This window comes from Papilio xuthus, unplaced genomic scaffold (assembly GCF_000836235.2).
Source record: "Papilio xuthus unplaced genomic scaffold, Pxut_1.1 DF827714.1, whole genome shotgun sequence".
Lineage (NCBI taxonomy): Eukaryota > Metazoa > Arthropoda > Insecta > Lepidoptera > Papilionidae > Papilio > Papilio xuthus.
The window spans coordinates 4,740,153-4,768,136 of NW_013530935.1; the positions used below are offsets into that span (position 1 = coordinate 4,740,153).

General features: G+C 34.6%; 1 protein-coding gene across 5 annotated transcripts in view; it reads left to right on the forward strand.

The window, feature by feature from the left end:
• Positions 1-26,703, forward strand: part of kmr (pleckstrin homology domain-containing family A member kramer) — a 36,400-nt gene extending 9,697 nt beyond the window's left edge. The window contains exons 2-23 of one of the 5 annotated variants that reach the window (XR_001227840.1): positions 9,606-10,867; positions 11,034-11,241; positions 11,365-11,410; positions 11,629-11,717; positions 11,806-12,625; positions 12,694-13,380; positions 13,529-13,724; positions 18,029-18,255; positions 18,406-18,525; positions 18,641-18,805; positions 19,005-19,249; positions 19,320-19,477; positions 19,808-19,929; positions 20,421-20,562; positions 20,681-20,803; positions 21,096-21,476; positions 21,821-22,527; positions 22,987-23,148; positions 23,403-23,498; positions 24,684-24,780; positions 25,855-26,069; positions 26,169-26,259. Coding sequence is in view for 4 of the 5 variants with exons in the window: in XM_013310683.1 (XP_013166137.1) it covers positions 9,640-10,867; positions 11,034-11,241; positions 11,365-11,410; positions 11,629-11,717; positions 11,806-12,625; positions 12,694-13,380; positions 13,529-13,724; positions 14,401-17,681 (6,555 nt within the window). In the remaining variant the exon portion in view is untranslated. Of the gene's footprint in view, positions 1-9,605; positions 10,868-11,033; positions 11,242-11,364; positions 11,411-11,628; positions 11,718-11,805; positions 12,626-12,693; positions 13,381-13,528; positions 13,725-14,400; positions 17,710-18,028; positions 18,256-18,405; positions 18,526-18,640; positions 18,806-19,004; positions 19,250-19,319; positions 19,478-19,807; positions 19,930-20,420; positions 20,563-20,680; positions 20,804-21,095; positions 21,477-21,820; positions 22,528-22,986; positions 23,149-23,402; positions 23,499-24,683; positions 24,781-25,854; positions 26,070-26,168 lie in introns of those variants that run through there. The other 4 variants (XM_013310686.1, XM_013310683.1, XM_013310684.1 and 1 more) reach the window with 4 other exon arrangements.
• Positions 26,704-27,984: the final 1,281 nt, after the last annotated feature.

The window sequence follows — 27,984 nt, forward strand, 5'->3', positions numbered from 1 at the left end:
CACAGATTATAAATTGACGCGTGAGTAAATCTACATATGCAAAATTATTTTAGAAAAAATATTTTTTCGTCTTCTTGCTTAAGAAAGACTTCACTTTTGACTTAATTGTGATATCAAAGTTTAAAACACGCTTTATCATGGATACTTCAATGAGAGTATAAAAGTGTGTTTTGTTTTTATTGTGTCATTAAACACCGTTGTTCCATTTGGAGTAAAAATTAGTGAAAAAAACTTATTTCTCAATGAAGTGGAACGTGACTTTTTATAGCGTTTCCCTTAGAAGTTAATACCGTTAAACGTTTCGCTCTCCGAGTTTCTGGTTTCGTGAACTATGAAAAAGGTTTTCCTGTTTAACTCCGACCCGTGTCGAAACTTGTGCAGGCAAGGAATTAAATTTGCTTCCCACTTATTAATATCGTACAGCAAACTGTTACCATAAGAGAGATAAATTGTGTCAATTTTGACCTTATTGCTTTGTGACCGTCAAATGACTGTTGAAATGGGTAGGAAATAAATGTCCACAACTGTAATTCATAAGTCTGTGAATTGTGTTTGTAAATATTTCGAGTTTCAACTGTTTTAGTTGGGCGAAGAGGTAGTTTCTCCTTTGAATTATGTTTTGGCTGAAGTTTGTTTGTAATATGTACAAACTAGAAACTTGATACGCATTAACAATGTACGGTATGTAGTCGAACCTGAATAAGCGAAAATCCAAGGGACTGCGATATTTGTCTCCGACCCGAGTTTCTGTTATGGCGATCGACTGTTGAGACATAGAGGATTAACGCTTGCCCAATTCTTACTTATCCAGGTTCGACTATATTCAGAACATTGTTAGGTAATATCAAGTTTCTAGTTTGTAGTAAATTGTAGAGTTATAACAGTAATAAGAAGAAAACACTTTAAGAATAACCCCTAACTTAGGGTAGGCACCAATCCCCTCAGTGGGGATGTATAGTGAGCTGATGATGATGACTTTAAGAATTGATCTTTGTTCTTAGTAGACTTATTTTCTTTTTGTGTAATGTATTTTTGTATATTAGCATTTAAGACATTTCCTGGCAAAATGACAGTGTTATGAAATTATTATTACGGCTCAGACGTCCTCGTATTTTATTGGTTTGAGTTATTTCCAGCATGAATTTCACCAGGTGCAAACTGTCCCTGTTTTTAATGTGTGTTTTCATTACATTTTTCGGAGTTTCGATTAGTGTTTTGTTTTCCATATTCAAATTTATAAAAATACTACAATTTTTAGTAGGTAGCAATGTAGAGTTAGTTACGTCTTTTAACAAGTTAATTTGGGTTCAAACGAATAATCATTTTATGAAGTGATTTAGAGATGTAACGATGAGAAGGGAAAAGGTAACCACAGGCCACAACAGGTTCATCATAGGAACTGGTAATTGATACTATCATATCTTCACTTTTTATTAAACCACCACATAATCTACCGGCTAGCGTAATGTAGGAACATGGCTTGCACGACTTAATGACAAGGAAACTGGTATATGATGGCTTGTATAACAAGATTCAAGCGGCATGGCGACTCAAGCGCATGTCCCCAAGCTCACTGCGGGTGAAGGAAATACACTACAACTCTTCTGCGAAATTGTGAGCCGCTATAACATTTGGATGAAACTATACAGGGCGTCAATATAACTGTCCGCGTTAACGAGAATTGAATAGTCCTATAAGGTTCAATTCACAAATGTGCGATGTACAAACCGGTATTTGTTCACACGGTATTTATGCCAATTACAAATGAAGCTTTGCTTTTTATATCAATTGAACATTAATACCACTTTGAACCTATGTAAAATAACGTCATTATATATATGTTAAGTGCACAAAATATAGTGAAGAAGTTGACACAAAGATTGAAAACTTATTAGTTTAATCTGTCTTTATATAAAATGCACTTTAGTATTGACACATGTCTGTTGACACTGTTTATCAATCTACTTAAGAATGTGTCATAGCATTTCAAGGTAACAAAGCCTTGAAAAGTCATGACACATACTTCTATAGGTAAACTGAGAGAATTTATACGAGTCTTTTCTAATTCAATTTCGTCCGAGTTATTTTGTTACGTACTTGAAAGTTACAAGTTAGAAAAACTGTTTATGTTTACTCAGTATTACTTTTGAACTTATGGTAACTAGACTTGTACACATTAGATCCCTTTCTACGTACATAAATAGTAAAATAAGTAGAATCAGTTAAACGAAGGTTTCTGTATGATTTTGCTAAAAGCAATCAATACGAATGAAAGTAATAAAAACTCTACGTTTAAATGTGTCTCTTTATTTTAATTTGAACTTAAATTTCAAGGAAAATCCTGTAATATTTAAATATTTATATTTAACTGGGTAAAATATCGTTTTATTTAGTACGAGAAATCTACACTAAGGGAATCCCTGATCAAAACATACCTAGTCTGCCGTAAAGACAAGACTGTATTAATAAGGAAATATACGTTACTGTGAACTAATTCTTGAGTACTTTCAATAATGGGCTGTGCCTTAACCTTGATGAAGGTATTATCAGTAGGTAATACTTAGTAGCATTAGTAGGGCGGCCATGTTTGATGACGTCGTTCAAGAAACGGATGGATATTTCATTCGAAAGTATAGAGGAGGTGAATTAGTAAATATTATAATTTTGATCAACAAAACCATTACAGTTGAAATAAATTTTTAATTTCGTTGTATGTCATAGTTGTACTGACTACGTTTTTTCTTGGTACTAAAAATATTTCACTATGTGAGTCTCCTGTTTGGTAAACTACGTTTACCTAGCAGCTTTGCACTTAATTATAATTAATTTCAAATCTTTTTTTTTCTGCCTGCACATAAGGCATCTTGTCAGCCAGTATTAAGAGCAAGGAGTTATAGAAAGGAGCACGCGGCTCCAAGGACGAGCTCGGTTCGTGCCGGTTGTTCACCTCGGTAGGAATGCGCCGAGACTCAACCCGGTCTTTTGCGGTCCCGACCACCGCCTATCAATATCCGATCTCAGTGAATCATAAAATAGCAAACGAGAATTCGACTTTACGAAACGATTGAGGCTCGATCGTACCGGTTTATGAATTTTCGAAATAAATACCGGTTCTATATATTTATACAGTTATACAGGTGGTACTACGTAATATAGTTAATTACATTATGACTAAAAGCCGTTTACTTATTAAAATCGTTTTTTGATTGTGTTCTGATCGATCATTTTGTTAGCACCCGTACAAAAACGTTGTCCAGTGAACCATTCTAACCAATGTAACTATAACATTAATAATTATAATTATAGTACTATTATAGTCCTTATATAGCTATTATACGGATATATCGAAAGATGTTGTTTAAAAATAAAATGACGTAAACAATAAAAACTAAAGTAGCATAAACAATCTAACGCGTGGGATGCGGGTAAGGCAAACAATGTTAATAAAAAACTGTTGACATCACCTTCTGATCATGTTCAGACACGAAATACTGGCACGCATAAATAATTAAAAAAAATATTCGGTAATTGCATGTAAGTAACTGTGCTTTTCAAAGACCTATGAAATGTCCCTTAAAAGTGTCTTCAAAGTCCCTCGATAACCTGTCATGGCGTCTTCAGTGACGTCACACCGTGTTGTAGAGTTTGTTTTTCTATATGTTGTTGTGACACTAAAAACTCAACTATTAAATATCAACAATGATAATGGAGCTGTCACGACAATGACGTCACGATTCCTGATTAGTTTTTTAGCTTCTAAAGACATATTATATTAATTTCTAAGAAACCTTAAATTCATCTGTATTGTTCAACAAGCAATTACTTAACAAGTTGATGAGCCGATAGTAATGTACAGATGAGATCTAAATACCAAGGCTATGAACCAACATTATAGATGAATGCAATCGAAGCTCGAAATATTTCTTATTTAAAGCACTACTGTGTTTTGTAATATATCATATTACGTTCCATAAACCTAACGTTCTTTTTGAGTTATGTTTATACTAGCTAATAAATAAATAAAAGATAATTAGTAGGCTATGTGTTCTTCCAGACTATGTTCAACATCCAAATTTCAACAAGATCCGTGAAGCCGTTCTGGAGATATGAAACAAACATCCAACCATCCATCTAAACATTCGCATTTATAATATTATTAAGATAGAAGTGGGAGTGTTTGAAAAGTGATATTTTAAGTGGCACTTGAGTGTAAGTTTTCGTTTGGACAAATACGTAAAATAAAAATTTTGCTCACAAACGGTTACAATACGAAATAGCTACAAACAAGGTCATCAAAATATTTTGGCAACGCTTTTGTACTGCAATGCTGTTTTTGATGAAAGTAAATTACAGATGCGGTCCTAGAATCGATAGCACGAAATATAGGTTAGTCATGGTGTGGGAATTGTCAGTATATATTTATGTAATCTAGACTGTCCCTGTCTTCGACTAGTCTACTATTTGACACAACTTGAGTAAACTTGAGTAGCTAAATATATTTTTAAAATTGTTCTTATTGGCAAAGGATTTTTTTGTATGACACGATTTGTTGAGCATAAAGTGTTGTGATTTTTTGTAGTGGTGAAAATGTTTTTCTTTATAGTATTTTGCGCGATTTTTTATATTTTAGAAGGATAAATTATAAAGTTGTAATAACAATTTTAGATTATAGAAATTCCTTGAAAATGAATCTGTGAAAACTTTTATACGTACATTTGTGGTAGATTTTTCAGTGTTTACAGGAAAATCCTTTGTCAGAATGCGGTGTTAATTCTATTTTTAGTAACGTTCTTAGCTTTCCGTGTTAAGTACGTCCTTAAGGAAGAGTGAAGGAGGGAGAGGACTCTAGTGGAGGTCCCTGAGAGGGGCCTGAATTAAAGCGCCCTCAACTCCCTAGACGTGGAAGTGTTTAAGATGTTATTTAACATAAGTGCACTTAAGTCCGGATTATCTTGAGATATGAAGAGTAGATTTAAGTGATGATTAAATTGTATGGGGATAAATTAATCAATTAAGCAAAATAAATTGGCAGCTAATGATGTAAGCAATAATCTTCGTTTGGGAAGACATTTTAAAATATGATTTTTATTCTGAATATTAAATTTAAACTTTTTTTATATCATAAGGTGGCAAACGAGCGAGCGGCCACCTGAAATCGCTGATATAGCGAAGTGACCGTTGCCCATAGACATACGCAATTGCATATGCGTTGCCTACCTTCAATCGACGGAGGAGTGGATGTACAGAAAGAAAATATATTCCCTTTCCATACATCCTCTCATCCGGAAAGTCCACAGCCACTTCCCATTCTTTCCTTATAAAAAAAGGTGGGAAGGGAAAGAGGACTAAATTAGGTCTCCGGGACTGCAAACATACACGTTCACATATTAACATGTTTAAAACAAAAACAGTTAAACGACGAAACGATAGCATTAGAGAATAGGATCCATTGAATCCATAGCGATCTGATAACAGCTGTTCTTTAGAATGGTCGTGTTACGTGTACGTAGGTCATTACAAGATTGACATTGAATAGAGCGTCAATCGGGCGTCGAATCTATATGCGTTCACCTCAATGCTCGCACATCGTCTGGCGCACCGCCAACAAACACTCTGATATTATATTTTTAACGGCCCCCAGACTAAACAGTAAAGTTGACTTAATTGCCATCATTTCCCGCTTAATATAGGGTTTACGATAATAGCTAAAATAATGTGGGTTTTATGTTATTACTAGCTTATGGCCGCGACTCCTTCCGCGTGGAATAAAAAAATACTTAATTAGTTCTCGGCAATTAATCGAATTTGTCTCACCTTTTAAACCTTCTAGACCTCCACGAAAATTTCAAGACCAAGATAAGATAAATCCGTTCAGCCGTTCTCGAGTTTTAGCGAAACTAACGAGCAGCAATTGATTTTTTAAAATATATAGATTAATGGCGCTATTATTTATTAAGTATGTGGCTGTTTACCATAAAACATTTGATAAAGGAATGAAAACTTGTTGGTCTGAAGATGAATAATTAAAATAATTATGTTCTTGTTCCAAATTGTTATTAATTGTGACTATTTAAAGCAAAGTAATGTAAAGTTAATTCGTGCAAGCGTACGAGTATAGAGTTACATGTCAAGTTAAGTTTAGTACAGCATTAAAATGTACCACACTATTTAATTTGACCATAGTAAAAGAGGGGTTAAGTTTTGTAGTGCACTTCAAGTAGCCACCTGTTGCCAAGCTTACATAAGTTATTTTAAGTAGCTGTCACGAATGTTCACTTAACAAGGTTAAGTTATTTATGGTTGTTTTATTTAATTTGTATTTATGTTTATGAAGTTTTATTTATTGACTTTCTAAAAACTAATATGTTAGAATTAGCTTCATAGTGTACATATTGAGTTCATTATTTTATAAATGTTCAATTAAATCAAGTTAATTTAAGTGAAGCTACTTAGTTGATTGATACAAGGAGATTTGAATTTTATCTATAGGTCTTCTCGTTCTTTAACCGTTTTTTTTTTCATTTTTTTATAGTGTACACATTGCCTAATATTTAAATTAATTTTTAATCTTAATAACTACTGTCTTATTTCCACTCAATAATATACCGTACGGTCGCGTTTTGGAATTTACGACTATATGTTTTACCCCTCTATAAGGGGATATAAGAGGGATATCAACGAGGGGTAAACACCCTCTTGAAGTTTCTGCGGTTGACAGCAACACGTCTGTTGAACGACAATTGGCAGAAAATGGTTCTATAGATTGTATAGCTGTAGTTTTAAATGCGGTCTTTAAACTCTAAGTGGAAATAATTAAGAATTGTTAATATAATAAGAGGTCAAAGATCGCAAAGGGCCGTAATAAGTAGTAATAGAATGCGAATATTTTTTTTTATTTAATTCTTTAAATTTTAATAGTTTCACGTTTCATGGATAACACGATATCGTATTGTATTTTTGATCAATAAAGTGAAATATTAATTTTTATTGCCAGCCATCAAATCTTATTATACTCATATTCTTTTTTTTTAATTCGCAGTTATAATATTAGTATGAACAGGATATTGATTAATTAATTAATATGTTACAAATACCATTGCAGAATGTTACAATCAGCGTAATAGTGTTGACTTTATATATGTAGGTCGCAATGAAGCCTTACGATATTCTAATACCAGAAGTATACAATGACACATTGAACTTGTTACTTTTATTGTATTAACTGTTGCTTTTTGCTTTCTTTTCAACAATATTTTTGTACCATGTTAATGTTATAAATGCGAATGTTTAGATGGATGGATAGCTGGATGTTTGTTTGAAGGTATCTCCAGAACGTCTGGCCGAATTTCGATGAAATTTAGCATACATGTAGAACATAGTCTGGAAGAACACCTAGGCTACTACTTATTTTTTTTTAATTACGCGCGGACGGAGTCGTGGGCGACAGCTCTTAATTAATTATTTCTTTGTTTTGGTAAAACCCGTCCTAAACCCTGTACATATCCAAATAAAAATAAATAGCACGGAACAATCTAGATTCATTCTAAGCCTAGTTTCAGTCTACATAAGTCCTAGAAAGAGCTATGATACTTACAAACACAGCATTAGCGTGATGTTAAAACTGCAACTAATAGTTTTAACACGTATTCTTCGGACGCGTTCATTTTACTAAAATTTACTAGTCTAAAGGTCTCAGAAATAGAGATAATTAGAATGCATCCGTAGTTGTCGCAGAGTCGTTGATTGATGCCACTCATTAGGCACAGCAGGGAGCTTTAGCTACGTATTGACTGACAATTGAACAGGGGTAGACAACATTTTTAAAAATTTAACTTTCTTATATTTTCAGTGCAGGTGTCGACAACATTTATAAATGATTTTGTCGATTTTTACTTCCTTGTAATATTTAAAATGTTTCTTTTTTAATTGTCTATGGAATAAATACATATTAACCATCTAAGGCATAATCTATAATAGATTATAGCTTGTTGTTAATCTAATATTTATAGAAATCTAAACCTTAACTGAAATATATTTAATCGTCTTAACAAACAGTTAGTCACATTTCAGGTTAATGAGATTATTAACTTCAACCTACGGTTTAAAAAATTGACCTTGAAGTCAAGTTTCGAACATTTTTTACGGTTTCAACCAGCCTACAGAATAGCTTATGGTTCGAGGTCAATGACATGCAAAACGTTCGTACCTCTTTTCGGATCACAAGTATTTTAAAAACACTGGTAAACTATGATAATATAAACTGTAACATTATACTAATTGTCGTGGACAGAGATGGTAAATAATCGGTTATTTGACGACGATTATATCTTACTAATATTATAAAAGCGAATGTTTAGATGGATGTATGTTTGTTTAAAGGTATCTCCGGAACGACTGAATGAATCTCGCTAAAATTTGGCACGTATGTAGAGCATAGTCCGGAAGAATACATAGGCTACTTATAAAGATTTTTTTAATACTGCCCGAACGGAGTCGCGGGCGACAGCTAGTATGTTTATAAGTGACTTAAAATGTTGTTCAGTTTTCTCCAAATAGATCAGATCAGGCAAATAAAAATATTTACCAGAATATTCCAAAGAAAAAGAAAGAAATCCCAATCATAAAAAAGACATAAGTAAGGATAGAAGTTTAAAGTTGATATCATTCATCAACAATTTGTGGTCACCCTGTCACCTTTCCCTATGTTTGTACGTTAAGTAGTTCTCACGGGGTCCTAAGCCTTACAATTGATATGCGTGGGAACAATTAACCACGGTTAGACCGTTTTTTATGTCGTTGTTATTGTTAAGGCAACTGAAGGGTTTAATCAGACCCCAATTGAGCTAGTAAGGTGTTAAAGTAATTTAACGCAAATAATGCTCAATTATTGGAATAAGATATCTAAAAGTATTATATTTTTTATCTTAACTGGGGTAGACAGCGATTGCTTGTCGCCATACTTTCAAGATTTTTTTGCTGTATATTTTTATAAATAACAATTGACTCGGTAAGTTAACCGATAATAAAAATTATAAAGGTATAAGAAAAATATGGTCAATAAACTGGAAGCATTAATACACGATCCTAATAAAAAATTAATTATTATAAACACTCCATTTAACATAATTTAGTTATAGTTAGCATCAGATTATCAACATGAAATGAGTTTTGTGATGGGAATCTAATACGCACATTACGTGTTAACTCATAGTAACTGCGTTAAAGTTCTCAGATCACGCACCTTATCACGGGGGTGACGATAACGCGACTCAGATTGAGCAATTCGAACCGCTTCGCTTGCGTGTGCACTTCGACACGCAATACCTCGCTATAAGTAAATTATGTCACAATCTACTGGTGAATAAACTATCGTTTCAATACTTTATAGCAATGCATCTGCAATTTCTATGATGTTGTTTTAGACATGATTAGTTAGAATCCTTTGGCGCGAATGGTGCGCTTTTGTTACAAAGTCAAGTGTCAGAATGATTAGTGAAGGGACATGAACGTCGACGTTTTAGTAAGACTAGTGTTGCGCCACACCGGCACAGTGCGGATTTTCTTTCTAACAGTCCTTAGTAACAATGTAACATTTTTTGTTTCAGGCTTGATCCACCTATATCCCAGTCCCAGTTCCCGATGGAGAACAAGAAGACAGTGCCGGCGACGCAACAACCACTCACACAACAACATCTCATGGCACACCATGTCCATCCTGATCAGATATATTCGTCGCAACACACTCAGATTCCAACACATGTTGCCACTCAAACCAATCAAATACAACCAAATGGTGTCATGCACCAACTCTTACAGAGTCAATATCAATCGAACATGAACGCAAGATCACCTCTTTTAGAAAATCGACACGAATTATACGGCACTGGACATAATCGTGAATACGCGAGGCATTACGGCGCAAATGATAACTATAATTATCCTCAGTCTCCACCAGGACAAGAGAGGATTGAAATTCACACAGACCAAAATGTCAATCATGATATACTTCACAACATACCTAAAGGATACAACGCTGAAGTCTATCAAGATTATTTGAAACGTAACCCACCGAAAGATACCAATCAAATATACCAAAACCATCAACCAACTTACAGACCTAACGCAAACCAGTACGGTTCAAAACCGTATCTACCTTATTCGAGTAGAATAGGACCACAGAGTAACACAGAACTGTTGAGAAAACAGTACAATGAAATACAACAAATGAAAATGCAACAACAGCTACATTATCAAAATCAAGCTCAGATGCATCAGCAACAAAAATTCGCCGAACGGCAACTGCTTCTGCAACAGATACATGGAATACAACCGCCACCTAATTTACAGAATAGTATATATTCAGATAGTTCTTACAGAGATTTAGATCGATACAGCAGTAAAAATGACTTTAAAGATTATGAACTACAAAAAGATATGGAGGGATATTCCAAGAACAATGAAATGCGCGAATCTGACAAACAAATGAGACAATACCACGATGCACAATGGCAGACTAATCAGCCGTCTGATTTTCGTGAAGCGGAAAGATATAGAAAACCAGAAGATGACAAAGCCAAGAGTCAATCTCCGCCTTCCGATTATAATAACCAAACGCAAAGAAATAATGTTGGCGTAGTTTCACCAATGAAATCCAGTGAATCGAGTACTCCTAGTGTAAAATCACCGTCTTCTGATAGTCGAAGAAGCAGCAGTGGTAACCAAGCGCTACGATCTCCGATCGCGCAAAGGATTCCTTCCGCCCCTGTTGCGATGGCAGGAATTTTGTACAAGCAAGGTTCGGATGGCCTTAAAGTTTGGAGAAAACGATGGTTCGTCTTGTCTGAGTACTGCTTATTCTATTATAAAAGTGAGTATTTTTTTCATTTATTACACACAAAATACTTTATCACGTATCTGACTAGAAATAGAATGTACACGGAAGAACCATATTAATTTAAAAATACGTTAAAACAAAATTAATGACTAAAATACTGGTGAAATATGATTTATTGCAATTGTATAAATTGTTTCAGGTCACGACGAAGAAAAATTATTAGGTTCTGTTCTGCTTCCTTCGTATAAAGTGTCTGCTTGCACTGCCGAGGACAAAGTTATGAGAAAATTTGCATTTAAATTGGAACACGCAAATATGAGGACGTATATATTGGCTGCTTTGGATCAGGAGGCTATGACGAAATGGGTAAAGGCATTGACAATGGCTGCTCTTATGCAAAATTACATGTAAGTTTAATCTTTTAGTCTAGAAGAAATTTTACTGGTTATTTACCAAATTTGCACACTTAAAATCTCTTATTACTGATTTGAGTTTTTTGTTTTGCAATAATAAATAAAACTTTGTTCCAGTGATCAACCACAGAAGCAAAGCGATCGTATGGCTGCTAAAAATGAAGTAAGTATTGGTATTCGATGTGAATTTACAACGGTACGGGTGGTAGACAATTAGTTCGTCAGAGCGTGTCCAAGGACAGTTTTGTTATTACTGGACGTAACGGCAGCCATAGTAACTATGGCCAGACAACTAATTTTTATGCCATTACGTACACGTTATAAAGGTAAATTTTTTAGTTGTTTTTTTCTCGTATATTAAACCTTTATCTACTTTCTCAGGACGATGAAGATGCAGGTCCTACGTATGCAAATGCCCCGCCTAAACCAAGAAGATCTAACGACGGCTACAATTCACCCAGTCCGGATATGTAAGCCCTCTTTATAATATCAAATTAACTGTGATTCATTTAATTTATAATGCATAAATAAAATGTATTAACGATTAATAAATTACAGGTACGACCCTAACTATGATTTACTTAAAAAGCCAGCATCACATTACAGCCAAGGCACTAACAACACTCGCTATCAGGATCATACTAATTACCCAAGCAGCCCAAATCAAGATGCTGCATACACACGCTCCCCACAATCACCACCGGTTCAGCAGCAAACTCAGTACCAAACAAAACGATCATACGATACTCATAACCTTTCTTTGCCATTGACAAATACAATAACGGAAAGACTCGAAAGTAACCAATACGGTTCATCGTCCATGTATCGATCTAATCCACAATCTCCTTATTTTGATAATAGGAATAGAAATCAACAACCCCAACAGCAACCTATCCAAGATCCAAGAGTTAATGACCCTAACATATATGAACAACGAATGCAAAGGAATCCGTTCTTGCAAGATGCTGAACAAATTGAAACACCTAGGGATAGAGAATCCCAAATGAAGAATAGTCAATCAATGACAGAAGAAAATCGACAAATCGCTGGATATAATGAAAACTATCCAGAATCGCGCACTGAATCTACACCTAACACATGTAATACTTATAATAAAGATGTATATGGGGAACTTAACAGACCTAGTAGATCTGGTAGCAGTGTAAATGAAAGATTAATAGAAAGAAGAACGCCTGACGCTTATGGACGAGCAGCCTCGGCAGCATACAACAAGGAAAGAGTTGAAGATTACGAAGATATTTATGCAAATGAAAATGAATACGGAAAAACTTACGCAAAATCACCTAAGCAACATCAAGGGCGAGATAATGTCAGCATATCTAGTCACAAGCAATCACAAGATCAAGTTTCCAATTATGTAAGTATTATACTTCTACTTTAAAGTTTTATTTTTAAACAAGTTTATTTAGAATAAACATGTTTTAGACACAAGAGAAGACTTTTAGCGGACCGGCAGTTCTAAGAAGAAAGAAGATGCAGGCAAGCGGAATCCAGCCTCCAATGCCGAGACCTCACAGCGCAGATTTTCTTGAATACGAATCTAAAAATGAGGTCTTAAATAAAACGGTCCCGGCTAGGACAGTTACTGATCCTCCTCGTCAGCCACAGCGACCTAAGTCTAGCCTTGATATCAATTCATACTACGACCCAAGTTCCGACAGGTATTATTCAGAGGAAAGCTACGCGGAAAAAATGCGACAGTCCGCTCAATATTTGCAGCAACAGGCTATGGGGTCGCGCAACATTCAAATTCCATTAGCCAAATATGCTAGTGGATTAGCTGAGAAACAGCTGAGTTCGGCCTATTCACAGATTACCAATAATAATTATGAACCTGACACTGGAATCAATAGAAGCAGTCGTGATAATGTAAGTTATAATTCAAAGTATAGTGATATCGAAGGTTTGAATTCTAATTGGACGTTGAAAGAAAAAGAAAGTCAAAAGGATTATCTGAACAGAAGTGGCAGCGTTATGAGTGACAGTTCCAATGTAAGTGGTTATGTAAAGGACGTTAATAGATTTGATCCCACCGCGGATGGGTTCATGAGGTCCGCAAGTGCGCGTTTACCTTCGACAACAGAGAAAGAAGGCGAAAAGAAAATACAACAGGTATTTTGTATACCACGTATTATAAAGTGGCCTTATGTATTTCTAGCTAATTGACCTATAAATTGGTATAAATGAATGCACGGTGTTCCAATCTTTGTATCGGATATTGTCGATACGACAATTCATATCTATATTTTTTCCTTTACAGCGCGAGGAATCTATGAAACGACTTCTCGAATGGAAGCAAAGGATGTTGCAAAGTCCTTTGACAAGAAAAAGTACACCAGCAACAATTTCTCTTGCTCGATCTCTCAATCATAGCAGGCAGTCATTGAGATCCGACCAGTTTAAGCCCAAAACATACACAAATGCTTCATACAACAGTTATTCTTCAGATGACGAAGGTATGAAGTTAATCTTTCAAGAGTTTATAGTAGATTTTTCGTAGCATGAGTAACAGATTACTATAGTTTATTTCAAAAATGTTCTTTTTCAATTTGAAATTATGCCATAAAAGCATGGTTTGTTATATTTCAAACAAATTAATTCATGCATGAACAAAGGTAACTATTTTTTTCAGGGTTATCTTTGATATTTATTTTTGAATTATAAAACTCCTTTTTATGTAGTTAAATATAGTGGTGAAGTAATTTCGTAACGTAACAAGTTATAATAATATTAATTATACATGTTTCTATATCAAAAATTGTAATCAAGCGATCATCAGTTCGAGGAATAATTTAAAAAAGTGTTTATAAAATGTAAAAATGCCATAGAAAGTAACATAAATTTATTTTTAATCCTCATAGTATAAAAATTTAGAAGTAGTTTATAATGACTTTGCTTTGCGGAAAGGTACCTTCCTGCCTGCTGGGACTATGTCACTAACAAGATTTAATATTGGTATATTATCGGTGATGGGTTATAAACATTATATTAGCGGTGGTTTCTAATTAAGTAGTCTATCTATTTCTAACCTCACAATATTTAGGACAGTATACTACTAACGTGGAATATTGAATCAAATACAAAAATGTTAGTTTGAATCGATTAAGTAAAATTAAAAATTTTGTACCTCAGAGGAAACAACGGGCACTGATCTGCAAATACCGAGAGATACGCAGGCAGGAAGGTCCCATAAAATGAACATAAGCCCCATTGTAATGCGACCAGATACACATGCGCCCTTCGTCGCTCAGCCAACTTCAAAAGTTCTTACTGAAGTTAACATAGATAAAAATGAGGAAAACACTTACGAAAACATTAATTGTCCTCTCACAAATAATGTTGACTGCATCATAGCTAAGGACGAAAACGATGTTCAGAATTGTGAGACAGAGTGCACTGAAAACACAACTGAAGTTGATAACAATAGTGGCTATGAAACACATGACAGTGAATCAGAATCAGAAACACATATTGAATACACAGATAACGATTTAGATGAAGTTTTATTAGCGTCCGATAACGATAATCAAAATGAGGATGTGGTGTTAAGAAAAGACGAAGGAACTAATATTGAAGAACAGGCAACTGAAAAATCTGATACACCTCCCATCCGTCCTATAGGTGAGGAACATTATCTTCCTATGAGTCCACGTAAGACTTCGACATTAGAGCCTCCTCATAAAACAATACTTCAGAATCTAAGCGTGTTTGATGACACTATGCCTCAACATTACGAAGATAATCCGTACGTTGAAATGACTTTAGGCAACGAGGAAGATGATATGCAAACATATGAAATTGTTTGTGTGAACAACGGTAAAGTGGAGCCTGTTTATATGGAAGTAAAAAATGGTACAATTGAAGAAAATGAATTAGAAAGTGTTACTCTTAGAGATAAATCGATTTCAGACACGGCATCAAACTTTGCTGATACAAAGCAACAAACACTAAAAAGAGTTTCCAAAGGCGACAAAACGAAAGAAAGATCTGATTGTTCTGATGCAGATGATGAATCGTCAAGAGACTTTTCCCTCGATACGCCGTTTAATAGAATGAGCATTTCAGACACTTTCAGACCGGCATCATACTATCTTAGTGATAGTAAAACTACACTACATAGACAAGATAGCTCTGACAGTGAAGTATATCCACCACCAATCCCAAGTTCATCACCGCCTTGCGAAGAACTTTCCGGTGAAGCGTTATCCAAATACATTTTAGATAAATTGGATAAATCGGATATACCACAGGACAGTTCCATTTTGAAAATGTTGACTAGTGAAAACCAGAAGAAAATTAATGCTAAAAGAAAAACAACTTCATTAATGATTTACGGTAGCCGTACTTCAATACACGATACTCTTACAAGAGGAGAAAAGATACGTAACAGTAGAGCAAGTTTAGTAAATGAAAAACAAAATTTTAAAGAAGGACCTTCCACTTTACATAATAATTTAATCTTCGAACAAAATCCTTGTTGTGGATTAGAAAATGACTCTGCATATATCTTTGCTGATAGGGGGTCGTCAAGATTGTCCTTGGAATCTGATATAAGCAGCAAATTCGATATAGCACCTTCAAATATCTCCTCTGAAGTAACAAGTCTTGGAAGTGATTCGATGATGGATTTAAATAATACAAGTGGGCATAGACACATAGAAAATATGATTAAAAGACGACCACTTTCCGACGATTCACTGTTTGAGTTAACTTCATCACAACTCTACCAAAACCATGATGTAATTTTAAATGCTGACCTTGATAAATATTTAGAAAATTTACAACCCTATTCTAACAATGTTAGTGAGAATAGTTATGAGAATACAAGCTTTGTCAGAGATCCAACACGCGATGATCTAGTTCATAGTGATGATGCCCTACCAACGCAGTCATTCACAATAGCACACCAACGTAGTTCCAGTACGCCTGTGAAGAACGGTAATACTGCAGATGATAAAGAAAATATTGGTATTCAATACAGAATTCTTGAACAACATGTATCTGGTTACGTCGGATCACAAAGTTCTTGTAGTTCTGTTGGCATCACTAAATCTCCAATATCATTTTATTGCAAGGACACTGATGAAGGGACTTTAATAAGAAAAAACTTAAATAAAAATTCTACAGCAAATAAAATAAAGGAATTCGAAAATGAAAAATTGGCACCTAAACCTGAAATTGACACAAATGCTTCTTCAACAACCACAGGCTTTCACAGTAGGGAAAGTTCTACAGAACACAGTGCACCTTACTATTATTCTGATCTTTCTTCGCAAGAGCATATTAATGTATTACCTACTTCTCATTTCTTGAAAAATACTAACCTTCACCGTAAACTTAATAATCAAAGACGAAGAGGTCCTTTACATAAGAAAAATGAAATATCACATATACATAATCCAATTCGTAATAATCATGTTCTGATGTCTGACCATTCTTTTGAATTAGCATCGACGGCGAGAAGCGTTTCGGTAGAATTTTTGAGTGCAGCTGACAAAGACTCTGATATTGATATGAAAAATATATACGAATCTACCGGTGGTAAAAGTTCTAAGATTCCTGAGTCAATGAATTTAATATCAAGTCTAGGTTGTAAGAGCTCTAGTCAGAAAAGGATTGATGATAGTCAATCAACAGATCTCAGTATCCTAAATAATGCCTCTATGAATGCAAGTTCAATACAATTATCGTCAGCTAGTATGTCGTCACACTGCAGTGGAAATTCATCTAATACTGTTTATTATGATGCGGAAGCGGATACTGGTGCATACGAAAATGTTTTATGCCAAGGAGAGAAACATTGGGATGAAGATTCTCTGTGGAGAGATAATTTAAGACGAGTCTCACACAGACACGCTCGATCTATGGACGACTTGGATACGGTGCAAGTGGAAACGGAACCTAATCGTTTAGGATCAGATGCATGTTGTATGCATAGTATTAAACGTATTAAGAAATTTTCACCAAGCAAACTAAATCGAAACGTAACATACGTAAATTGCAATATACAAGAACAGTTGCAACGACGTAAAGATGTAAATTTAGGTACAAAATGTATGTATTCAGAAGAAGAGGAAAAAGTTGATGACAATGATGTTTACGTAAGTTTAGCCGAAGATTCTGAGCAATGCAACGAACAATCTGATGAAGGAGTGTATGAACAATTAGCGATCGGTTCCTCTGATTCAAGTTTACAGCCAGAAAAGGAAAGTCAAAAATGTATTACAGATAATAAAAATACAAGAAAAAAGTTTGAGATTGATAGAGAAAACTTAAGACAATGGGATTTAATGTCTAGTGGTTTAATGAAAGGTCGGGCGGGAGGGGCGCATTGTGTCGGGGCAAATGTGGTTGTGGGCACAGTTCACACGGACACCGGGACAGACATGTCAAGCAAAGACGATATCCTATAACATTATAAGGTCCCATAAGGTACACTATGTAAGTTACATTCCTATTACAATTATTAGCAAAGCAAGTCATTTAAACGAATTGTAAATATTTTGGCATTTTTATGTGATTACATTTTTAAAGTTTAATATTTGTTTATAAGGGTTTAAAACAAGATAAGGTGTAAAGTGAGATTATTTAGCATGCAGTATTAACATGATGTCCAACTGTAAATAGATACAAAAGTGGAAATAATGTACTAATACGCAACCTTTGTACACTTTATCATGTTTATACCAGGTCTCTCAAGACAAATTACACATTTTATTACGCGTAATATCAAATTCCTATAAGATCTGCATTATTTTAGCTTCAACGACAATGCCCGGCACGAATTTGGAATCGACTATAAATAATAATACACCTCAACAAACATTGTCAAAGAAAGCTTTCCTCGGAAGCAACACTTCGATCGGACGAAGCAATAGAGATGCTAACATACCTGTCCGCGCGGTCAGCCCTCGTGTGCGGTGGGTCGAGGAAAAGCAATCAAATGATAATTATACTACACAACAGCTTTCAGCCTCGCAACAAAATGTAAGTTTACAAAAAAAAATATCTGAGTGGGCTTACAGTGGAGTTTCTGAGACCAAAAGATAAATATGTTTTAATTTACGGGAGTTTTGGTCTCAGAAACCCACGTCTTTTGAAACTTCTTCAAGTTTATATTAATGTTACTTTTTTCAGTTGAATACTTTAAATACTGGACAAGACACATGGGCTTTAACACGATCACCTTCACGGACATTACAACAACCGATAAGCGCAGTCAGCCCACGCATTCGAAGAAACGATAATGATGATTTGGTATGTAAATCTATTTAATTCATAGAAAAAAATATCTGTTGCTTGTTTTTGTTTTGATTTTGCAATGTTTATTATGTTCTGTTTGTCATTATGCTTTTTGTGTTCATTCAATTAGCAATATACGTCGAGTGGGCAAGAGTTACCTGAAACGCCCACAGCTGGAGAATTGTTGGGACGGACTCATGAAGAATTGGTATTGCTTCTCATACAATTGAGACGACGGCACACGGCTACTCATCGTTCTATAGAACAATGCTGTGCACAAATAAGTAGCATAGAGGTGCATTTTTTGTTTTATTTTGCTTTTACACGTGAAGTTTTTTTTTCTTTATTTTTGTGGTTGTTATATTTCTTTTCCTTTTTAATATCTTATAACGGTGATTATTTCGCTGTCTTTATCTTGGCTACAACCATTTGTATGCTAGGCCAATAACCTCACTTACTTTGTTTTAATTTGCTTAATATATGACATTTTACAGGATTGTCTTAGCTCTCTCAAAGCATTAGAGCGTGAGGAGAGTCTGCAACGTCTGGAGCAGCTGAAGAAGCAGCTAATGGACTTAGAGCATCAGTATGAGAAGAGCAAGCCTCTGGTGCAGCTGGTCGACAACATGGTGAAGCTTGGCTCTCTCTACAATAGACCTGGCTCCACTATCGAACGACTGGAGAGGAACCAACGGTTACGCCAGAAGGTGCTTGCTGAACACGCGCTGGAGCAACAGAGGTAAGAATTATGATTGATGTAAATTAAAAAGTAATCTATACAATATCTATAATACAAGTATATTTTTAAGATGGTTGGAAAGTGCGGCCGCTGGGAAGTCCCTGGAGACGGACGCAGCTCGTTCAAGGGTCGCTGAGCTGTGGGCTTTGGAGCAGGAGTTGGCAGACGAGGCGGCAATACTGCAGGGCTTGAAGACCGATAAAGACACCATTGATACTTTACTCACCGGTAAATTTTTATTTTAATTGAGTTTTTGATTTGATAAAAAAAATCACAAACGATTGTAAAATGTATCTTATTACTTAAAATGCTAATCTTTGCATGAATTTTGTAATTATTTAAATGATAAAATGTGCTGCAGAATGCCCCTACTAATTAAAAGTTGGGTCATCATCATCAGCTCACTATACGTCTCCACTGAGGGGCTCAGAGCCTACACTAAGTTAGGGGTGACAAGGCTATAGTTAAGTGTACGATAGCAGTAAAAGGAAAAGTTAAACTAATATTGGTAAATTTCAGAAGAAATTGATATAAAAAAATATTCGTACTTGTATCCAGGTGTACGCAGCAAGCTGGCCAGCGCGCCACGCGGGGCGAGCGCGGGTGCGGGTGCGGGTGCGGGGGGCGGGCTGGAGGCGGAGCTGACGCGAGTGCACGCTCTGCTCGCGCACAATTCTAAGGTTTATAAGGTTTTCATCTATACCATGCACTTATTTATATTTATTATTTATATAACTGTGATTCATAGAAAATATTTTTTTTAGTCATTTGTTTATAAAAGAACAATAGTGTTCTATTTATTCTTTGAGCCTATTGTGTCATCAAAGGTAACGCACAATATTTTATTGCAAAACTATGGAAAAATATAAATGTTTTTATCCATTGTCCATGATCGAGATGGGCAAATTTTTTTCACTCATTTGCTGTCTATGTGTGTCTAAAAGACCATTAGTTCTATCAAGTGGACTGCTCATTGGGAACTTCCTTTTGAAATAAGTGAATATCTTGCTTGTTTACTGCAGTTCCTCTAATATTGCGGATGTCTCCGATGTTCCCGTCGCTTACCTTCTTTAAAAAACAAAAAAGCGATGGAGACGTGTCAAATCGCACGAAATAGAAGTAACCAATGGTTTTTTTTATATATTATAGTATAAAATTGTGTTTGTGTTAGAAATTGGAGCAGACGGTAGCGGACAACGCGCGGTTGGAGCGAGAACTGCAGCAGCTGCGACGTGCGCTACAAGCTCGACGTGCGAACGCGCCGCAGCACGCGCCCGCGCATGCCGCACATCCCACCGCGCTACTCGAAGACGGTATGTTTCTAGCTTCCTAGGATGAAACAGAGATGAAAATAAGTTTTAAACGGGTAATTTGGCCTCAGAAACCCAATTAGCACGACCATTAATGAAACTTTGAATATATTATTTTCAGAGGTGTCTCGCGTGCAGCAACTAGTGTCAGCTCTGCAGCGTCAGAGACAGGAGCTGTCCCGAGCAGTGCGTCATCTGACGCAGCAGTCGCGCGTCTTGCAGACCACGCACGACTCCATGCCAGGTCAATATACACTTTATTGCCATCGAATAAGGTAGACAAGAGGAAAACTGTTCACCTTATCTATTGATAATGATTTACTTATGCAAGTTTCTAGAATATTCAATGTTTTATTCTTGTAGAAAGATTTCGCCAATAAATAATGAAAGGTAGAAATTTTTGGTTGTAAGCTCTTTAGATCTCAATTTGACGAGATTTAGTTTGTTAATCTGCCATTATTAACTCGTAACTGTTAAAGTATTCCAGAATATCGTTCTTTAGTTTTTTTTAAAAGAAGATAAATATAATATTTCAGGTAAACGTCGACCAATAACATGCTGGCAGGAAACGAATTTAGATACTGGTCATACGATAGACCACGGACAGTCAGAGTACGACTGGGCGAGGACACTGCGCGCGCCCGGACAGCGCGAACATAATCACGAATTCGAGCGCGAACTAGAACACAGACTCGAACGTCAGTACGAACACAGACCCGAACGTCAGTACGAACACAGACCCGAACGTCAGTACGAACACAGACCCGAACATCAGTACGAACACAGACCTGAACATCAGTACGAGCATAGAGTGGAACAAGAGCGTGCGCCGTTGTACGTGGACACGCGGCCGCTCGGCGCAGACCTGCCACTCACTTTGCCTCTCAACAGTGATGATATGCAGCATAATGCTTTCAGTGAGTACTTTATAACATTACTAGCAGTTGCCCGCAACTTAGTCCGCACAGGATTTAAAAACAAAACTAATTAGTAGCCTATGTATTCTTTAATACTATGTTCTACATCTATGCAAAATGACATCGAGATCCATGCTGCTGTTCTGAAGATACCTTCTAATAAACGTCCATCCATCCAATCATTCGCAATTATAATATTAGTAAGATCTAGTAAAATAAGAGGACGAAAATTAGTCAATGATGTATAGACCAGATCTGGAAATGAAAGGTTTTGTAGTAACCGGCATTTTTACATTTTAAAAAATAAACAATTAAATAATAAATAAAAACTTTTTTATTTCCAGGTAACTTATCGAATGTAGAAAAGCAAGAAATAAAAACGGTTCGTATCGTGAAACGCGAGAGCGAGAGGCGTCAGAGGGACAGAGAGAGATCGCTGCAGCCGATGTCCGAATGGCCGAGTGCCAACATAACGGCCAACATCGACCAGTTCTTAGAAGAGGAACTTATACAGCCAACAAACTACACCCGGGCTTCCTCTGTACCGCGCACAGATTACAAATACGATGAATATTATAACAAACCACAAAACACCGACCCACCAAATTACTTACGATATACTGAGAAAAATATGGAACTCAGTCCCAAATTCCCTTCAAGTCCTTCCCTTTCAAACTACGATTATTCTCGGGACGTTTCTTCTATGAGCAGCAGTTACAACAAGAGTTACGAAAGATCCGCCTACGATAGGACCATTTCATTATCAACACAATACTTAAACAGCCCGACTGATAGTTCCAGGACTTTGACAAACGATCCATTATCAAAGACGAGCAGTATTATGAGTCTAACTCGATCTAATATAGAATTATCACCCATATTTAAAAGCGAAGCTGCCAAGCAGATCATAACTGAGGTTTCCGATGGACATAAGAACGGATCTTTGCATAGAAGACAAGTGCCAAAGGAGAAGAGGCGTCATTACACCGCCCCTCATCATCTCAGTGCGAAGACCTTGAATGAAATGCCTAAAGACGTGTATAATCAAGATGTAAGTATTAAAAAAAAGTTATTTTTGTTATAATTTCTCAGTTCTATTGAATTTAACTTTAGTAATGTTCTCAAGCATGACGATTAAAGTACCAGGGAAGCAGAACCCATTAAGAGCTTATCTGCTAGTTTCCATCGACAAGCAGTGTGAAGTACCAGGCTACTAGGATAACATAAATGTGAAGAGTATTAGGACGTTTTTTACGAGGCGTTAAAACGCGTTTAAATAAATCAAACGCATATCCAAGTGTTTATTCATATGGCATTTTTTAAAAAACTTAATTTTTGAGCACTAGATTTAAAAAAAACAAGAGTAATTTTTATAGCGTTCATCACTCAGATGCGAGTTTTTATTTCTTTCTTTTAACGTGGCTTAAAAAGTGTCCGATTCGTTATCTTCACGGCTATGAAAACTGAAGTACCAGGCGAGCATGAAACTGAAGAGATATTTTAACCTTAGGGCAGCCGCTCACTGGATGACGCGGACATGGAGCGTGCACTGCGCGGTGCTGCACCAGACGTGGTAAGGTCCGCGTTACCTCGCCGCGCCGAGCAATCCATAGACCAGCTGCTCGCAGCGCCACAGAAGATACTTATACCGGAGCGGTATATACCAGAAAAGGTACGTCAAAACATAAGTAATATAAATTTAAAATTAAAATAAATTGTATGAAAATAATACTGATTACTCATGACTATGTAATGTGATTTGTTTGTTTGTATGTAGCCTAAAGTGCTTAATTAATTTTTAGGTTATTCATTTTGCATTCTGAGTATTAAGTACGCATTTATCTATTTTTCTATAAAAAGTAAAAGAAATAATAAATTAGTAAAATTTTATTCCTAAAATATTAAATTTAACATTTCTACTTCTAGCCTCCAGAACTTTCTCCGGAGGAACAACAAAAACGTCTAGAGAAAGTTGAGTCAATCAAGAAGATGCTAACCGATTCTTCAGCGGAAACTGCAAAGGTTAGTATCAAATATGTGTCATCTGTCCTATAAAAATCTTATTTAACAATTAAATAAACTATTCATATGTATTCTAATTTGAACTTTAATAAAATCTAAATTTTATTAACAATAATAGTCTTGTTTTTTCTATTCTTTTGCTAAAATAACCCTTCGAAAATAACTTTACCATTTTACTTCATACTTACACTTAATTTAACAAACATTTTCTTTTGTTATTTTCTTCTTAATTTATTATAATTAAAATATTTTACCACAGCCAAAATTCTCTCTCATTTTACTTGTGGTTGATAGACTGCAAAGTTGATGTTACAAAATATTTATACACGATTCTAATTCGATGTTTTTTTCAATCATATTGTGATTTTCTATTCGTTTTATGTAACTCATTGTTGTAATATGTAATAAACAATTAATCATTAGACATTTTCCAATGTCTTTGCTCACACTTAAATTTCTAGTAGTGTCATCGCATTTTGTATTAGTTAGAAATCGCTTTTCTTGTTTCAACGCATGTTCATCACTTTTACCATCTCCTTGTTATAGAATAAAATATATTTAATAAAGTACATATTTACTTAGTGTACTGCTGTTTGTTGATACAATTTTATAGCTTTTATCTCAAACTGAACTTCGTTAAAGTTCCTTGTACTTCAAGTACATTTTTGTAAATAACAAAAAATAAGAATCCACTTTGAATTAGAAGTATTTTTAAGTCAAAAATAGTGATCGTAATCTGCATTTCTTTTAAAACAAAATTTACTATATAATTAAAAAAAAATTACAAACGTTAAACTGATATATAAAAACGGCTAAAACTCACGTATATTCGTCCGGTGGCGGCACCGACTAGTTTCGAGCCCATCAGGGGCCCTTCAGCAGGATGAGTGAATGACGAATATATGTGAATGTTTAGCCGTTTTTATATATCAGTTTAGTATAATGTCTCACGAAAGTTTGAATAATTTCATTAAAAAAGTTCTTTTGAATTTACTAAAAACAGAATTAGGTTAGTTATGTTTATGTTACTAAGAAAGAAAGTCTTAAATATGAATAAAATTAAAAATCCAAAGATTTTAAGACTATAATATTGTATCTACAAATTGTTCATCGGACAATAGTCGCTTGGAATGTTGGCTGTAAATATCAGCAGTGATACATATGTGTGCTTTACAACGCTGTTAGAGTCCTGACGGCGAGGAGAAGAGGCAACGCGAACATTTGCTACAGATGAATCAGATCCTGGCGAAGCAGGTTACAGAAATGAGCAAAATTATTGCCGGTGAGACATCAAACATAATTAATACATATTTAACTTTACGTCTGATGTATTAAAATTCGTAGTAAACTTAGTAACTCGTAGTTTAAATATCATATCATGTCGCACTTAGTTTATACATGTTCCATTTACTTAAAAGTGTGTCATTTTATACCAAATCAAGATTAATTGGCATTACGCGAATTTCCTCCGAAAAAAAATTTGCGGCAATTATCCACGATAATTTACTATGCACACATTTATGAGAATTATTCGCATGTTTTTTATTTAATTCGAGTAAATAAAATCACTTCTCATGTTTATTTCATTATTATATTTTAAGATTCATAATAGTTCAATAAAAAAAAATGATTTTCCGTGAATTTTTATACCAAAATCACCGTTTCAAATATGTCGTCATCTCTGTTTTTGACAAAGACAATGACAAGGATGACGATATGTTTTATATTAAGATTTTGGTCTCAGAAACTTTCGGTAATCAGTCTTCATATATTTTTTTACTTTTTAAATTCATTCGATGCAATTTCGAGCTGTATTTCAATCTTTTATTCTTTTAAATGTGTTGCATGTTTCTCGTTAATACATCAGGCTAATTGTGTTTATGTTAGAATATGGATTACGTATAATGCTTGCTCCTGTTTTTTTTTTTAATTAATTAATCTTTGCTCTTAATAAGAACGTGATTGTGTATTTTGTCGCTCGATATTTTTAAAGACATATTCTAGCTTTGTTAGTGTTAATTAAAATCACTGCATTTTCAATGGTTTTATTAAATTTTTGCGTGTTTTTTTTACATTTTGCAACACGTGTCTTTGGATAGATTAAAACAAAATCATTCTTATTGGCCAGTTACACAGTTAACCTTTGTGCGTATAAAAATCATTTGACAGTTGTGTTTTTATACGTACACGCAAGTAAGAACGTGTGACTACAGCCGTAAAAAGTTAAAAAAAAAATAAACTAACCATTAGAGGTTAGAAAAAACTATCCAAGGACATGGGCATGTGACTAACAATCACGTGTGTCCACGCATGTAACCTATAATTCGCTTGATGTTGTTTGTCCCGTTCTCTGCAGGAACCAACACTGACCAAGGACCGTCCAACGCCCACAACTGATTGGCCAAACACCCACAAACCTACAGCTTCATTAATTTAAGAAAAAAAAAGCTAATTTACCAAATATCCATTATCCCTTAATTTACGCTATTACTTATAAGCAAATTATCTCCAATGGGCGGTCCTTTGAAGACTGTTCGTGACGACGCATGGTTTCCATTTATGCATTTTGTTGTGAGTAGTTTGTTTTTTTTATCGTTTTTAAATGCATTTTTTTTATAAATTCTCATAAAATCTTTTATATCACTTAATAAAGTTCTTTTTTATTGTTAGTGAGGGCTTTAGAAGAACTACCGTTACGAGAAAATGGCGAGGATTCGGATGAACTATCCCCAGATGTGGAGTTGCCAATTTACCAACAAAGAGATAATTTCTTCACTTGAATGCACTCAAACTATCTTAACATAACTTTAAAAAAAAATCGACAAAATTTTCTGTCAAAACACGATTCGTACAATAAGATTAAAAAAAACTGAGTATGGAATTTAAAATAATGTTGTGAACTTGTAATCTGAACATCGAAATTTACATATCTCTGTGTTTCGTAAACATGTTTATCTCTGTTTTCACTGTTGAATGTATAAAAATATATAGCCTCCTTATTCTGTTATAAAATTAGATGCAACGATGTATTTAAAAAAAGTTTCGACTGGGGAATTATCCCGGTTACAATTGTTCATTGTTACAAATATCATATTTGTAATTGAATCGACGTTAACACTGTGTCATAAATCTAATAGTAAAAGCTTTTAAATTTTCGCGATATCTCGATAAATAAAGTTAAATATTAACCTTTAATTCGACGAAAATTTTTATAGCAAAAAACTGTTTTTATTTTAGTAAAGTCATATTTACGTAATTTTCTCTAAACTAGTTCAGTAGATTTTTTTAATTAGTTGTTCGTCACATTGGACACCATCGAATTAAGGGTTAACATAGATGTTTTAACTTTAACTATTCTAGATTCGATTTTTGAATTGTCTTTTTATAATTGGTAACACTGAGAAAAATTACCTAATAAATGGCCTTCAGAGGCCTTCTTTATCGTCTTTTGTTCTTTGGATTAAATCTATAGGTTTTATATCTATGGTTACTCAATTAGAAATATCTTTAAAACTATATACAACTAAAACTATGTATCCTATAAAAATGTTCTATTTATCTCGTGAGTTTCTGAGACCGAAATCTCTGTATAAAATAAAAAATCCATGTCATGAGTGAAATATTTTATTTTACTGCATCCCTTAAATTTATTCTCAAATAGTGACCTACTGACCGCGTTTGTGTCAACTTACACGGCCGTTGCTGTTTTAACTTGATTTGTAATTCCATGTCATCTTTGACAAAAAATAAATAACAATATATTTTAAACTGAGATTTTGTTTTCAGAAACCCACGGTAAATTACAATGTAAGTCGTTAATAAGTTTTAGAACTGATACATAAACAATAAAACCATAGACATTTGGAATAGTTTTTTTGATGTTTATTAAGACGAACTTTATATAACCTATTAAATACAAAGTCAATTCACATATTTAGGGTTGTAACAATTAATTAATATGCAATTAATAAAATAGATAACCAACAAATTTGTAGATTTTCTCTGTAGTACATTTGACATATCAAAATAATGAGGTTACCTATATTGAAGGGTATTTTTTTGTCTATAACCTTTTATAGACAAACTTGATTTTTTTGAAGAAAAAGATTATATTAGATAGATTCAAGGTGACGTAGATCTTCAGTTATTAACGTTAATTGAATTAACTGTTGCATTAAGTTGCAAAAAAGTGTACCTACGCCATATTGTGACGTCACATCTGTCAAATCTTAATAAATAGGCAGAAATATCAGAATTAAAATGTGTTATTTTCTAGATTTACAGATTGAGGTCTTTGACGAGCATGTTTTTATTTGAAACGCATAGTATAAAAGAAAAGTATCTTACAGTGGGTTTCTGACAACAAATTCTCTTTATAAAATATATAGTCATCCCAGTTTTTCATCTTTGACAAAAGACAATATATTTTAAAAGGGAATTATGGGCTCAGAAAACCATAGTTAATCCGACTGAATTGGAATTGAGT